This window comes from Protobothrops mucrosquamatus, unplaced genomic scaffold (assembly GCF_001527695.2).
Source record: "Protobothrops mucrosquamatus isolate PMUCROS unplaced genomic scaffold, P.Mucros_1.0 scaffold23, whole genome shotgun sequence".
Classification (NCBI taxonomy): domain Eukaryota; kingdom Metazoa; phylum Chordata; class Lepidosauria; order Squamata; family Viperidae; genus Protobothrops; species Protobothrops mucrosquamatus.
This window is the reverse complement of record NW_015386408.1, coordinates 3,231,333-3,248,115: the sequence shown is the minus strand read 5'-3', so window position 1 is coordinate 3,248,115 and position 16,783 is coordinate 3,231,333. Positions and strand designations below refer to the sequence as shown.

General features: G+C 37.5%; 1 protein-coding gene across 1 annotated transcript; it reads right to left on the bottom strand.

Moving 5' to 3' along the window:
- Positions 1 to 1,850: 1,850 nt before the first annotated feature.
- On the bottom strand, positions 1,851 to 15,286 carry RPP40 (ribonuclease P/MRP subunit p40). The gene is made up of 8 exons (XM_015810851.1): positions 15,122 to 15,286; positions 9,731 to 9,875; positions 8,994 to 9,062; positions 8,125 to 8,220; positions 7,505 to 7,630; positions 6,468 to 6,666; positions 3,792 to 3,926; positions 1,851 to 2,365 (listed from the first exon to the last, which is right to left on the bottom strand). Exons 1-8 carry the CDS (start codon positions 15,245 to 15,247, stop codon positions 2,170 to 2,172), a joined length of 1,092 nt encoding a protein of 363 aa, XP_015666337.1. The 5' UTR covers positions 15,248 to 15,286; the 3' UTR covers positions 1,851 to 2,169.
- Positions 15,287 to 16,783: the final 1,497 nt, after the last annotated feature.

Genomic DNA, 16,783 nt, shown 5'->3' with positions numbered 1-16,783 from the left:
CTGGCGTAGCTTGATTATGTTTCAGTGGGGGGTTTTTTACGGGTGTGTTTTTAGAACAGGCCCGTTATTTAATTCGATTTTAAAACAAACTATTTATTACCATGGTTTTTAGTATCGCCTGTTCACCGCCCTGAGTCCCGCAAGGGAGATAGGGCGGTATATAAATTTAATAAATAAATAAATAAATAAATAAATAAATTTTAGCTGTCAGAAGCAGCTGAGGCAAAGGACAACTGCTACACAGAATCCCTTCTTAATTGTGACTGGCTCAAGTAAAAAAAAATGAAAGAACTATGAAGATTTATTTCAATAAGAATAGAGTTGAACGGGACCTTGGAGGTCTTCTAGTCCAACCCCATTCAAGCAGGAGACCCTATACCATTTCAGACAAATGACTGTCCAGTCTCTTCTTAAAAACCTCCAGTGATAAAGCACCCAGAACGTCTGAAGGCAAGCTGTTCCACTGGTTAATTGTCCTCACTGTTAGGAAGTTTCTCCTTAATTCCAGGTTGCTTCTCTCATTGATTAGTTTCCATCCGTTGTTTCTTGTCTTGCCTTCTGGTGCTTTAGAAAATAAGTTGACCCCCTCTTCTTTGTGGCACCCCCTCAAATACTGGAATAGTGCTATCATGTCCCCCCTAGTCCTTCTTTTCTCTAGACTAGCCAAACCCAAATCCTCTAACTATTAATGTTTTAGTGATCCAGGCCTTTAATCATCTTAGTTGCTCTTTTTTTCACTTTTTCCCCAAGTCTCAGCATCTTTTTTGTAATGTGATGACCAAAACTGGATGCAGTATTCCAGGTGTGGTCTTACTAAGGCTTTATAAAGCGGTACTAATACTTCACGTGATTTTGATTCTATGCTTCTGCTTATAAAATCAAGGATTATATTAGCTTTTTTGGCTGCTGCCACACACTGCTGGCTTATACGGCAGCATCTTTTCAGGGGAATGAAGCCAAGCCAGCAACCTAGCGGCATTTTTGGATGCCCCACCTGGATTTGAAGCAGCTCTAGTCAAGAAGCTCTGAAAGTCTTGTCTGCTCGCAGGCAGAGGTTGGAAGAGAAACTGCTGGGCTGAGAGCTCAATTTGCTTGGATGAGATGCTGTTACATACTAGGATACACAACTACATATATTTAATCTAATACCTATAATCTAATCTAATGCACATCTAATCAACATTATCATTCCAAATTGTTTAATAAAAACTAGTTCATTAATTTTTTTTGTGTCTCTTGTAACCACTTCATCTTAGCCCCCTTCAATTGTTGCACTCAGCATTTAGTGGCATGCAAAAACTTTGAATTTGAATAGCCCAAGACCAAAACATCCCACTTTGATTTCAAGACAGCTCTTTTACACTCAAAAGACTTCTGAAATGTTCAGAACAACATTGGAACAATTCTGGGAAAGTCACGACAGTCCAGTTCAAATTCAAAACAATTGTTTCAGATTCAGAATGGGGCATTTTCAGGTTGAAACCATTTGGAATTTAGAAGTTTTGCACACACTCCTTCCAGTGTTTGAGATATGTCTAAGAAAGTTCTAATCTGTGCTTGAAGTAGCTAATGAGCACCTTGTGGCAGGACCCAACTGTTAAAGTTTAAAGAAAGAATGCAGGTAGAATGGGTCTTCTTCCAAAGTTATGTGCCTCCATCTTCTCCATGGACGCTGCCGTCCACCCCAAGTACCTAATGAAACTCTGAAAATTAAGACAAAGGTCAGCTCATTCTACAAATTTCAAAAAGCTACTAATCTGCAATAGGTACATCAGTTAATAATTAAAGGCACAAAGGTAAAATAAGGATTTTCTTTGCTTCTTCAAAACAACAAAACTTTATTATTTTTATTCCACTTTTGCTTTAAGAGATGTAGATATATAGACCTGCTATAAGTTCTGGTAAGAATAATTTATCATCTTATTTTGAAAAATGCGCAGAGTGCTTGAAACTTGTGAATTCATACTTAACTAAACTGGCAGAAACCATAATCCTCATAATTCTTATTTACACTCATGCCTTCAAGATCAACATTACTTCCCTCTGTTTTAGTCACTTTTTTTTAAAGTCAGGAAGCTAATAAATGTCCCACACCCTTCTAAAGGGTAAATATTTTCATTAAAATGTTTATTTACAGTTACTACCTGGAATGGTACTCAAGGCAATTATTTATGGACAGTTGTCATATGCTCCTACTGCCATTTGAAGCCAGTAGCTTAGATTCCTAAAAATTATGAAGTTGTATAAATTCTCTCCTCCTTTTAGAAAGCCATGTTCATTTTCTCTCCAGGAAACAGGGCTGTCAGCAAAACCGTGGACAGTCAGAGATACCCAGTGAGCCAGCTTTGGGTCTTTAAAATAGCAACTGTTGGAAAAGATAAAATAACGTCATGAATGAAGTATATGAAATTAAAAACCATACCTACTCAAACGGGGACAATTCTCTTCCCATGCACTGTGATTACAAGATGATGATATCAATGTGCATAGTAAGACTGGAGTCAAAAATATGGCATGGAGTACAATATGAGAAATTAGTCGTTTCTATTTAAGGCTAGTGGATTTTTGTGATAACCATGCATTATTCATTTATTTAACACAGAGGGCAAACCAACATGTGAAACAATGGTTCTTATGGTTCTCCAAGGGGATAATTGGGGTATATCCTGAAGGTAATGGAGCAATTACAAATTGCTTGTAAGTAGACAATCCAATTTGGGTCTTCCATTTTGTCTGAAAGTGTAGAGTCAGGATTTTTTTGGGGGGGGGTTGTTTTTTTTGTAGCAATGACATTATTCAAAACCAAGAAAATGGGTAACTGGGCTCAAACACTTTAAGAGCACTGAAGTAAAAACTGTCTTTGCCACGAACACGGATGGACAATGTCACTTTTTGAATATACAAACGGAAAAAGGAAAATATTTAGTTATTCATAAAATAAAAAATAAACAAATTCTTATTCAAACCCGAAGTCATTAAACAAACCTCTAGTGATCAATACAATATGAAAAATTATTGTTATAATTTCAAAGGAAACTTGAAAATAAGCTTTCTTATTTCTGATATTCTATATCAGGAATGCATAATCTGTACTCATCAAAGCCTTGGGAAACCACAAGACTTTATATATGTTGTTCACATGTTATTTTTATTAGTTTTTTTCTTTTATTATAACATCAGAAAGAAAGAAAAGGAACAAAACACAAAGATGCATTCATTATCAAAAAGCTACATAACAAGTGCTTAAAAATAAGTGGAAAAATACAAATAATAATAATAATAATGCTGTTACAATAGTTACTATTCCATGTATTATTATCTAATATAAATATGCATATACACACACTTATATGACTATCATGTTTTTTAACCTAAAATATTTTGTATAAATGAACCCCACATTCCATATTTTTCCAAATGTAACTTTTTCAAGTGGCAAAATTTACTTCTCACTGTATTTAATTATTCAATTTTCTGTATTTAATTTCAATTCATCTGAATGAAATCCAGTATCATTCCTGTCCTGGACCTGCCCTCAAATGTTCTTCAAGGAAAAGAACTTCCTTGTTCAAACAATAATATTTGGAAGGTTGCGGTAAACTGAGATAAAAGTTACTACCACCACATAAAAAAAAAATTAAGTAAGTAGAATGGAAATGCGGCCTTGCAGGCACAAGAGAAACTTAATAAAAAAATATGGCTATGTTCTGTGGGATTAATTCTCTAGCAAGTTTAGGCAGCAGCCTTAATTTGAACAATTCTAGATGCTAATTAGTCAAGTCACTGCTTACCGTATTTGTTCCAATAAATGAATTATCTTTTCTGATGGTATAAAGCCAGTTACTGTACACATCAAAACTTGTTCTATCAGTGTGCTTGGCTGAGGACATACACAGGTTGATAAAAAACTAGAGGATGTGTTTTCTCTGCAGATAGAAGATATATAAGATAAAAACAGCTCTGGGACACATGTAACATTTGAACATGGCAAATAAATGTTCTGCTTAAAAATTGTATTAGATACTTAACATCCATTCAGGGCTAATTGCTTTTTTTTCATGTTTTGGAGCTTTATAGCAGAGTTTCACTGATTAATTATCTAGATATGGCAGGCACTCCATAAACAAACAAGCAAATAAAACCAAAAGGTGTTAGCGTTTTTATACAGAATTTAAGTAACTTCTGCTCTCTTTTTGACTGCTCCTGCTATTTTATGCTGCTGTTTTTATACATTTTTCTATATTTTTTCTTAGCATTTTTTGCAATTACATTATCTGTTATAATGTCGTTTTATTCAGTTGTGAGCTTTTTTTAAAAAAAAGAAAGAGAAAAAAAATGAAATGCACACAGGCGACATTGCAATGAAATATGGTATGCTCTCCTGGTGAGGAAGGGACAGAAGAAGCATTGATGAATGTCAGTAAAATAAAAAAGTTAGATGAAAACTCTGACCATGTAAAGCAGTAGTTCTCAACCTTTTTAATGCCGCGACCCCCAACCGGTCGTAAGTCGAGGACTAAACCGGTCGTAAGTCAAGGACTAAACCGGTCGTAAGTTGAGGACTACCCAACCGGTCGTAAGTCGAGGACTTTCCCTGCCCGGGAGCGCCGCGCATGCGTGGTTCCGCCCCTGCGCCGGCCGAGGTGTAGCTGGCAAGCGGCAGAGACGGAGCAGGCCGACCACCAGCTGGCCCAGCTCAAGGGAGGTAAGGCACCCACCGGAAAAGGGGGAAAAATGGCAGACAGCCTTGCTTGGCGACCCCCATGAAATGGTTGATCGACCCCAAATGGGGTCGTGACCCATAGGTTGAGAACCACTGATGTAAAGACAATACTAATGGAAAATGGCTTCTGACACAGCAGCATGCTAAAAGGGAGCAACAAAGTTTTGTATGGTTGATTTGGAAGAATCTGCATCTTGAACTGATATTTGCAAATATAACTGAACAATACACCTGCATGTACAATTTAATGTCATCTATTGATTGTCTAGACTTTTATTAACAATGATATTTGCATTTTGAAAGGAAATGAAGTTTCGAAGAAACTAAATCCAACTCTGGATCTAAATTCTTGAGTCTTCTGATACTTTTTCCCTTTTTCTCATTATGTTCAGTTATATGTGCTAGATGTGCATTCAATGCTTCCATCCATGTTGTATTTATAAATAAAATGTTAACACTTCTTAAAAGTATTCCATCTGCGCTTTTTAAATAATGAAAGTTGAATTTGATGCAATAGAGTTGATGTAATGATTTCAGATGTGATGGGGGGGTACTTCATTTGATGAATTTTCTTGTGATTATTATATTTAAACTGATTGGATTAGAGTGCTCATTCTCTAAAGCTAACTGGATGTTGATTTGAGCCATGATGGTGCAGTAATTAGAATGCAATGCTGCAGGCTACTTCTGCTGACTGCCGGCTGCCAGCAATTCGGCTCAATTCAATTCTCACCGGCTCAAGATTGACTCAGCCTTCCATCCTTCTGAGGTCGGTAAAATGAGGACCCAGATTATTGGGGACAATATGCTGACTCTGTAAACTGCTTAGAGAGGGCTGTAAAGTACTGTGAAGTGGTATAAAAGTCAAAGTGCTATTGCTATTGCTATCTGATCCTTGGCAAGGATGGACTCTTCTGTATGTCTGTCCCTTGTGGGTTTTTTAATGTTCTTTTGTACTCCACCTATATCACACATCCTTCTTTTCCCTACCAATGGCTATTCTAAATTAACTGAGAAAATGAAAAATAAAACCTGTTTGGAGCATTAATTCATTATTTTGTGACTACAGAAATCTATCCTTTGCTTACTTGCAGAGGGGTGGGTTTGGTTTTGAAGTCCATTTCCTTTTCTTAAAAAGGACCCCTTTGTTGCTAAGAAATTTATCTTATAATACTTGCATAACTTTTTTTTTGCATGGAACTTAGCCATCTAGAGTATGTACAAGTGGATGAGATACAAATTGCATGCCTGCACGCATAAACTGAATAAATGAATACATAAGTAAAACCTCTTGCTAATAAAAGTCCACTGGGATTCATTCATCCATAAACATTTATAATTTACTCACTATCCAGAGGAACTTGTGGCAAGTTACAATCCATAAAACCACCAAGTAAAATTTAAAACACACAATATCACACAGGGGCTTAAGGGACAAAAAGGCAGCCAGGTTATAGATATTGTAACAGGAGAGCAAACAGTCAGGACTTCAAACTGGAAGCAGATGGGGTGGATGCACAGCTGGCCTTCAAGAGAAGGGCAAAGTGCCAAGACAAAAACACACCCCTAGATAATTTACCTCTTCCAAATGTCACCAAGGCCTCCCTAGAGATAACATGTTCTTAAACATCCCATTTTTTCCACAAATTTAGAACTTGGCAAAGATTTATTTTTGGCTGTATGATGAAGGTTTCATCATTTGCTTCTTGATTTGCTAACTGTAAATAAATGCAAACATACTTACAAGCCAGCACGAGTAAAAATGGCCCCAAGCCACTCAAACAGTTCTTGGGCGCTGCATGCTCCATCTGGCTCGCCATGCAATTTATCACTCTCTAGAATTGGACACTGCACATTTCTTAATGTGCTAAAAGTTACTTTTGGCTGGTAAGCCTGTATTTCCTTTTTAGAAAAGTAGGACATCAAATTTGCTTCTTCTGATCCTTAAAAAAAAAAAATCAAACATCATCCCACATTGAAAGACGGATAATCATTGCCACAAAAATAAACATCCTGAGTTAAAGTATTCCAGTTCCTGTCATGGTACATGAAAAGAGATCTAATCTATCGAAAAGCTGCATTAAAATGAAGTCTTCTTGCAACTGTATCTATGCAATGCCCAAAGATTATGGCCTCCAACTTTTTACTCTCATCTTGTTAATCTCCATTTTCCTTTGAGAAACCACAGATTCAGTTCTCAGAAAATGACCTCTCTAAGCCATTTTGCCTGAGTTTAAGTAACAATTATTGCAAATCACGTATTTTAGATTATCAGACATTTGTGAATAACAAATACCTTGTCCCATCAAATGATCCATGAAATTATGGTTTTACTGTACTTTGTACTATTATGTTGCATTTAATGTCATATTCAAACCTACTGTTGTACTTTAAATCATTAAGAAACATTCCTTTTTATTTGAAATAATTCCACAATAGGCTGATCTGAGGTGATCTCAAAAAACTAACAAGGATAGAATGGGAGATCACTAGGAAATTCCCAGGGCGATAGGCTAAACTAGCAAGCTGGAAAAACTCAGTGGTACAATGGCACAGTGTTATTTCCCAAAAAAATTATCTGTATGAGTCGATTAAGATGCCTACAGTTGAGCTTAATTAAAAAAAACTCTACATTCAAACCTAAAAGCAGTCTTCCCAGATTATATTACATAATTCTCATTCTCATATTGTATCTTGTTTTTCACATACATATATAGGCATCTGAAAGCACACATAAAAATATCAAAAGCCAAGAATAATTAATTTTTGTAATTCTATTACCTGTGGGTTGCCAAGTTAATAAGAAATCAAACTTAAGTGGCTTTTTTTCCTTCAGGGCCCAAATTATTCTTTTATATTTTTTATTTTCTGGACTGAAAGTTGTATCCATCAAGTCAACTGTAATAACTATTAAAGGAACAAAAAGGACAAGTGTTAATAGTTCACATGTTATTTGGATAATTAAAAAGCTTATCTTTCTTTCTTTCTCTCCCTCTCCTTTATATTAGCACAAAAAAGAACCCTGTTAAATGTTATAATAAAATATATGTGCAAGACATTATAATTCAGTTGGGCCCTAATACTGACCCCAATTCATCTCTATTCCCAATGTCTACATCTGCCAGATGGAAACACACTCCTGCACTTCCAAAAAATCCCAGACTTCCAGCTATTCCAACACAGCAACTACAGTACAGGCACATGAAAAATGTCTGTGAAGGATTCTCTATTAATGGGTCAGGGCAACCACTTCATGTACAGGTGGCTAAAATGTTTTTTTTTTCAAACTGAACTCAACTGAATTCCAGTTTCCAAGTCTTTCCCCCCCTCCCCCAAATCTTCATAAAACTATTTAAGAACCAGAAACAAATGGGTATTATTTATGAACTATGGACACTTACTGTATCTCATTGGCTTTTTACCAGAATACAAAGAAGGATGGCCTTGCAGTCCAAGTTCTTCATAAGTATCCTTGTCTACTGATAAAATCAATTTGCCTACAACAAGCAAAGCCCATATGGTTCAGAACACGTTATAACCTATTTCATTTGTACATATTTTAACACCAAAAATTAGCAATAGGCGTAACTCCTTCATCCTAAAAACTCACCATATGCAATTACACAAAGGGGTACAAACATCAACTGCGTTAATTTATCCTCATTAAAAATCTTGTAGACCAAATTCATGACCTCATTTTGCTTCTTTGCCTTTGCATTTAACTCCACTGATACTACACTCCAGTTTTTCAAGAAAATTCAGATAGCTGAATTTTCGTCTTGCCCTGGACGATATAAATTGCTTAATTTCTCAAAAGGTATAAAACTGCTTTTCTCCCTCTGCCCCAATTTTTAAAGGTTAGGGATGCCAGCTCAGAAATTCCATACAAAGCTCTTTTCTGGGTGATAAAGAACAATGCAACTAAGCAGGAGCTGAATATGTCCGTTCTCTTTGTTGCATGCTGAAGGAGGTGTGCAAAGTGAAATTAACTTCTAGAATATATATGTGTAAGAATTGATTTTTGCAATCCCTCCACCTAAAAAGAAGTGGCTAAAAGTGTAACTTCAAATTACGTATGAAGAAGACTTGGGGAGGTGTACACGTCAGTGCTTAATTTTGAGGTATGTAAACACGATACTTGGCTAAATGATTCATATGTACGCTGTGATCTTCCCTCATTCTTAGCAATTATTGCTTAATCCCACTGAGTTAAATAACTAACATTCTGGAGCCATTAAACATCTCTTATATCTTAAATCTGATTTCATACCTGTTGGTAGCAAAGCAGCTGTATTGTCTTGGTCAATTCTTGTATTATGTGTAAGAGCATAACATGTACCTAAAATACACACAAGGTTTGGATGTTGTTTTTTAAAAAAATAACACCATACTAGAAATACAAGACAGAACTCCTATTAAGAGGAAGAAGCTTATTTATCTCCAACCAAAAGGGTTCCCTGGATGACTATTATTACAACAGTTTTATGAGTTGCTGCTATATCTTCTCTTCCAACACCACAGCACTAGTGCTGGGCCACGGAATATACTTCCCTCTAGATTTATTCTTGAGAAGCAATATGGGGAGACAATTGCTAGTTCTAGCAATGTCACAAAAGGTTATTGCTTCTAAAAGACAAAGAACACATAAGACCTAAGACTTTCATACAGTGCCGCAGGTCAGCTAACCCGCATATGAGGGAATGCTGCAAATAAAAGGATGAAGAGATCCTCGTATTATTAAATGGGGTTTAAAATAGTTATGTCCATCACTGTGGATTTTCAATTTCAGGGAATTTCAATTTGGAAAGTTATAGAATTCCCCATCCTAAAACAAAAGCAAAATGAAACATATTCTCTCCTAAGGATTATAACATATTCTGAGATCATAATAATTTATTACCAATTGTGAGTAGGAGCAGGACTGATGGCGTGTATTCCATGGGATGGGAGCTCAGGAGAGTTCAAAGCTACTTTCATACTCAGTTATCTAAGTCAATTCTTACTTACCTTTCTTCACAAATGTGTTAATGAATTCTTGGGTCACTATCTCATGAAGAAATAAATTCTTTACAAGGTAATATTCCCCAATATCAGCAACTGCCTTTTTTAGGGCTTGTGGAACTATTCCACAATCAGGTATCAAAAAGGACACCTATCAAAAGAACATTTGGGACACAAATCAGATCTTCTAATCATTGATAAAATGGATTGAAACACACATTTTTACATAGTTTCTTGTAAAACGTCAAAATGAAACAATGCCATAGATCTTGCACAAAATAACAATACCAAATGGCAGGTCAATGTTTAGTCTACTGTATAATACATTGTTTCTTGAATCCAATTCCAATTCGGTGACCCACTATACGTCATTGGCTTTCTCTGTATGGTACATGCCTATCTTCATTATGGCACTTATACTGACTATTGCTTTAAATGTTTATACACTGCTTGTAGATCAAGTAATCTCAAGGCAATTTACAAACATTACAATTATAACTACCTTCCCCTCCTCCACTACATCTCCTTTAAAAATCCAACATCAATTTAATTACCCGTCTCTGATAAAATGATGCATAGCCAACTGTTGAAGAATGGATTTTAAAATTGACTGAATTAGCAGAGCTGGTGAAATTAACTGCTTTGATCAGAGATAATGGATTAGATAGTTTTATAAGAGTCTGGAAGCCATTTGTGGACTTTCTACATGTTAACAGAGAGATTTGAAGATTAGTGTAATGTTTACCTTAACCTGTTAACTTCTTTTTTCTTTTTATATGTTTGTGTTTGTGTATGTATGTTTATATATATTTGTAAAAGGGGAGGAGAATGTATTGTTTTCTCTTTTTTTTTCAGCATTCAGCTGGGATGTTTAATGTTAAATTTGACATTTGGGTCACCTTTTCTCCTATTTTGTACACCAATCTTCTTTCTTTTTTGTTGTTGTAAGTGCTGGATATATATTTTTGTTTGTTTGCTTTTCTGTTTTGTATTTTGTCTTTTATGATAAAACAAAATGGATATACTTCAATGGAAATGATGCATAGCTCACAGAGGTTTATGATTTTTAATAAAATCTGTTAATCAGAAACTGTGTTTTCAGACTACTTCTAATTTCTGGCTACCACAGACTAACCCAACTCTCCTATAATGTCTAAATTATCCTGTGGCCTTAATCTTCTGATTGGAGTTTCATTTTTTCAGTCACTAGGCTCCTGGCATGTGAAGAATTTTTTCAACAAACATTCCTTCTCAGGCCTTTATTAGAATGTTGATATTCTTGTTGGAAAGGAGGATATTGGGACAATTTCTATGATGATTTTAATCTTTTAGCCATTTTAAGGAGGCCAGATTTATTCACTTCTGCGCTGTACCATAGCTCCATTGCTCTTGGTTTTATTGACTTCCAGAACAATAGCTGCATTAATCTCTTGCTTACAAAATGAAGTGTTCGGCATTCTCAATACCTTAAGGCACACACTTTTAATCAATTTCATCAGATGCACAAATTCTTATATGAAACTAGAACTAGATAGTGAAATGAAAAATACAGATTCCATGATGATAAGAGTTCTACAGGCCATTTATTAACATCCAATTTCATTCTACAAATACTAATAGAATACTGTGCTGAAGCACCTTACAAGTCATTAAGGTTTCAAGGCTGACATTTGGCAGCTCGAACCTTCAGCTCCCTCCACAGATTTTCTATGGGATAAAGGTCTGGAGACTGGCTAGGCCACTCTAGGACTTTAATGTGCTTCTTCTTGAGCCACTCCTTTGTTGCCTTGGCCGTGTGTTTTGGGTCATTGCCATGCTGGAATACCCATCCACGACCCATTTTCAATGCCCTGGCTGAGGGAAGGAGGTTCTCACCCAAGATTTGACAGTACATGGCCCCGTCCATTGTCCCTTTGATGTGGTGAAGTTGTCCTGTCCCCTTAGCAGAAAAACATCCCCAAAGCATGTTTCCACCTTCATGTTTGACAGTGGAGATGGTGTTCTTGGGGTCACAGGCAGCATTCCTCCTCCTCCTAACACTGCAAGTTGAGTTGATGCCAAAGAGCTCGATTTTGGTCTCATCTGACCACAACACTTTTACCCAGTTCTCCTCTGAATCATTCAGATGTTCACTGGCAAACTTCAGACGGGGCTGCACCTGTATTTTCTTGAGCAGGGAGACCTTGCAGGCACTGCAGGATTTCAGTCCTTCATGGCATAGTGTGTTACCAATTGTTTTCTTGGTGATTATGGTCCCAGCTACCTTGAGATCATTGACAAGATCCTCCTGTGTAGTTCTGGGCTGATTCCTCACCATTCTCATGATCATTGAAACTCCACGAGGTGAGATCTTGCATGGAGTCCCAGACTGAAGGAGATTGACAGTTATTTTGGGTTTCTTCCATTTGCGAATAATAGCACCAACTGTTGTCACCTTCTCACCAAGCTGCTTGGCGATGGTCTTGTAGCCCATTCCAGCCTTGTGTAGGTCTACAATGTTGTCCCTGACATCCTTAGACAGCTCTTTGGTCTTGGCCATGGTAGAGAGTTTGGAATCTGATTGATTTTGCTTCTGTGGACAGGTATCTTTTATACAGGTAACAAGCTGAGATTAGGAGCTCTCCCTTTAAGAGAATGCTCCTCATCTCCACTCATTGCCTGTATAAAACACACCTGGGAGCCAGAAATCTAACTGAATGATAGGGGATCAAACACTTATTTCACTCATTAAAGTGCAAATCAATTGATAACTTTTTTGAAATGCGTTTTTCTGGAATTTTTTTGTTGTTATTCTGTCTCTCACTGTTAAAATAAACCTACCATTAAAATTATAGACTGATCATTTCTTTGTCAGTGGGCAAACGTACAAAATCAGTAGGGGATCAAATAATTTTCCCCTCACTGTATAATACAATAGTTCCACTTACCTAAATATACATAAATCACAATGCATAAACAGAGAACCTTGTATTAAAAATATAGTTGCAACAAGCAGCACCATAAAATTAAAGAGGGGGCAATTAAAATTTAAGATACTTGTTCCAGTTGGTGGCATTACTGAAATAATGTTGCTACTACAGGGTACTGTAATATTTTTTTTTGTTCTCTTTTATTTGGTTTAGAGAGTAACAAAGGTCTCATACTGGTTCATCCTGTTATGAATATTGGAAAGTGTCAATGTTGCCTACCACCATTTTTAATGAAGGTTTTGATTTTTAATGAGCAGTGTTTTATATTATTTTAATGTATTTTTTATTAGGAATGCTTTTATTGTAAACACATTTAGAGGCATTGTGGAACAGACATATAAATAAGACATTATGTAAGTATCTCACTGGACAGTGATGGCGAACCTATGACATGTCAACACCCCACAACTATTCTTGAAAGCATGCCTCATTCTCACGCAAGTTTTGAAGGGTGCGGAGGTTGCACAAGAATAAGGTGTGCTCTTGGGCATCCTCCGAAAAATTATTTGTATCCCACCTTTATTATTTTTACAAATAATTCAAATCAGCAAACATATCCAACACACCTTTCTCCTATTTTCCTCACAATAGCCCTGTGAGATGGGTTGGACTGGGAAAGAGTGACTGGACCAAAGTCACTCAGCTGGTTTTTAAGGCTAAGGGAGCACTTGAACTCGGTTTCCTGCTTTCTAGTCCGGTGTCTTAACCATAGACTAAACAAATTGGTTCTACTCCTGTTTCATTTTTGTAATTATCTGACATTTCTTTATATAATACATAGCAGCACACACGATTGGACTGTATTGTTTTTAAATAAATGAATATACAAATAATTATTTTTCTCTTGTTTGGGAGGGGGAGACATCTGATGACAACTAGCAGAATCAAGTTAGGTTTTTTGTAATTTTTGATATGGTGAGCCCAAATGGTTCATCATCACTGCTATAGGAGATACAGAAGCATGAACTATGCTGGGTGGATACAGGTAGTCCTCAACTTATGATGACAATTGAGCCCAAAATTTCTGTTGCTAAGCAAGACAGTTGTCAAGTGAGTTTTGCCCCATTTTACGACCTTTCTTGCCACAGTTGTTAAGTCAGTAGCATGGTTGTTCAATGAATATGGCTTCTCATTGATTTGCTTGTGAGAAGAGTATAACAGGTGATCACATGACCATGGGACACCGCAACCATCATAAATATGAACCAGTTGCCAAGCATCTGAATTTTGGTCATGTGATCATGGGGATGCTGCCATGGTCGTAAGTGTGAAAAATGGTCATAACTCACTTTTTCAGTGCCCTTGTAATTCGACCGATCACTAAACGAATTGACTGTTAAGTCAGGGATTACATAATAAAACAAAACAATTAAAAAAGCTTCTTGCGGAATCTTAAAACAGAGATTTTATACTGCAATTCTTCCTTCCTTCAACTGAGAATAAGTCTTTATTTTTGAGGAATGTAAACCAGAGCTCTCGACTTCAAAGAAAAAAAAATGGAATCAAAATCTGCAGGAAGTACAAAAAAGTGCAAATGGTAATCACAGTTCACCACACCAACCAGGATGAGGATTTCAAGGACATTAAAACAAGAACTCTCCTAATGCCTCAAAGTCTATATATAACTCGGACTTGCCTCTATTTCATTTGTTACAACTTTTGTAATTATTATCCCCCCTCCCCAACACTCAGTGGGTGTTACGTTCTGGTTTTTGCTTCTTGCCTACTCATCATTAATTTTAATTCTGTAATTGTTATTTGTGTATTTTTAATCGATTGTCAGCCGCCCTGAGTCCGCAAGGAGAAGGGCGGGATATAAATTTAATAAATAATAATAATAATAATAATAATAATAATAATAATAATAATAATAATAATAATAATAATAATAACAATCATTTCAGTTTTAATCGCAGTTTGTAAGCCGCCTGTAGTTACCCAAGTGACTGAGGCTGCATACAAACTGATAAATGGTATTGGCCAAGTGTGATTGGACACACAAAGAAATAAATGCGCAACTCACGTTATGGCTGGTTTCATGACCAAGTACAACTTTCTCTACTATGGGCCACTACACATTTGCTAAACCTTTCAACCGCCCCTAAAAGGATGCCTCTCCTTAAAGCAGTGTTTCTCAACCTTGACAATTTTAAGGCATGTGGACTTCAACTCCCAGAATTCCACAGCCAGCATTGCTGGCTGTGGAATTCTGGGAGTTGAAGTCCACATGCCTTAAAATTGTCAAGGTTGAGAAACACTGCCTTAAAGAAACATGCAATCTTGCTTCCCCGCTGAACCCGCAGCCGGGATGGCCACGCATACAGAGAAATCGCTTTGCCCCTTAGGGAAAAAAAAAATCGGCTTCTCCTTCCCTTCTGAACAGCCTCGGAGCCAGGCGCTCCCCCCCCCCACACACCCACTCACTCACCCCACAATTGAAAGCGTGCTCCCGCACGTGCGCCACATGTCGAGATCGCGCGTGCTGCACGTGGCTTCTCTCGCACACTAGCAAGTGGCGGGGAGATTCGCGGATCCACCGCAAAGGCACAAACATCTCCTCCCGCGCCTGCCGGCTGCGGAAGCCGGACTGGACAGAACTGAGGCGGGATCTTTACGTCACGCTTTCGTAAGGAGGCGGAGAAAAGAGCCAGCGAGCCCGCCTTAGGGCGGGGCAAATGCTCACGCATATCGAGCACATTACAGCTGAAGCGTCCGTGCCAGGAGCAGAAAGGAGGGCGTGGCAATAAAAAAGCTTTTTGGGGAGCAGTGGGGGGGGGGTTGTGTTTTTTTTTTTGGAAAACCGTGTTTCTCAACCTCAGCTGTTTTTAAGACCGGTGGACTTCAACTCCCAGATTTTCCCAGCCAGCGTCCTGGCTGGGGAATTCTGGGAGTTGCAGTCCATCCATCTCATAGTGCAGTGTTTCTCAAGCTTGACAATTTTAAGGCATGTGGACTTCAACTCCCAGAATTCCACAGCCAGCAATGCTGGCTGTGGAATTCTGGGAGTTGAAGTCCACATGCCTTAAAATTGTCAAGCTTGAGAAACACTGTCATAGTGGCTGGGGTTGAAAAACTGCGGTAGAGCAAATTAAAGAAAAAAAATGTAAGAAATTGAGCAAACGTGGCTGCAGCTAGACATGATTCAATGAGGGGTGATGAACCCCTAACCCAAAGTGAGTTTTGTCTCGGGTTTGTCCGGGGAAAGGGGATACCCTGTACACAAAATGTGAGTGAAAAGGCCCAACGGTGATATTTGTGAGCTGTAGTAAGAGGGGGGGAGTTATAAACAAGATGGCAGTAGCAGCATTATGATCCCACTCTTTTTCTGCACTTCCATGTAGAAAATCTGGGACTTTGATCCCAGTGCCAGGACCACCACTTTGTCTGTTTTGATCTCTATAAGTGTCATTGCTGTTTCCTTGTGCAGCAGTGCTACACTAAAAGATCAAACCACTTTCAATTACATCCTCCATAGTTAGTCTCACTAACACAACATACATATTTTTCTGCTTTTCCTTTCATTAATTCCTGCTCTTTACCATTTACTTTTCTTATGTTCCAAATTACAACCATCTGTAATGCCATAATGAGTGTATTCCAAGTCCCCTTGATTATATTACATATAACTCTGCTTACTCTACTGCAGCACCTGCCTTCTGGAGCAACACATGGATCTCGCCCTGCTGATGTTCCAAATGTCCTTAAAAGTCTCTTTGTACTCCCAAGCTGTGAAGTAAAGTAGTTATTGAGACCCTGTAGATTGTTTTTTGTTGTTACATTTGGTTTTTCTGTCCTGCACATGGATTTTCTATTCCTTAATTTTCATTGTTTCTTTTGCTGTTGATGTCCAACGATTTTATCAATAGAAGTTACAGAATAAGTATATTTTTCCAATAAATTAAATCAACATCTTCAGTTAATAAAACTGGAAGACTGGACGGCCAGGTAAGAAGCCAGAGTTTCTGTCATCTGAAAAAATCTTGATTTGGGTTGGGACAAGAGAGACCTTCCGAGTGTCCTGTTTTTCCCTTTGGCCTTGAAATCAGCAAGAAAATCTACAATGAATACACCGCTCAGAGCCCTTCTCTGA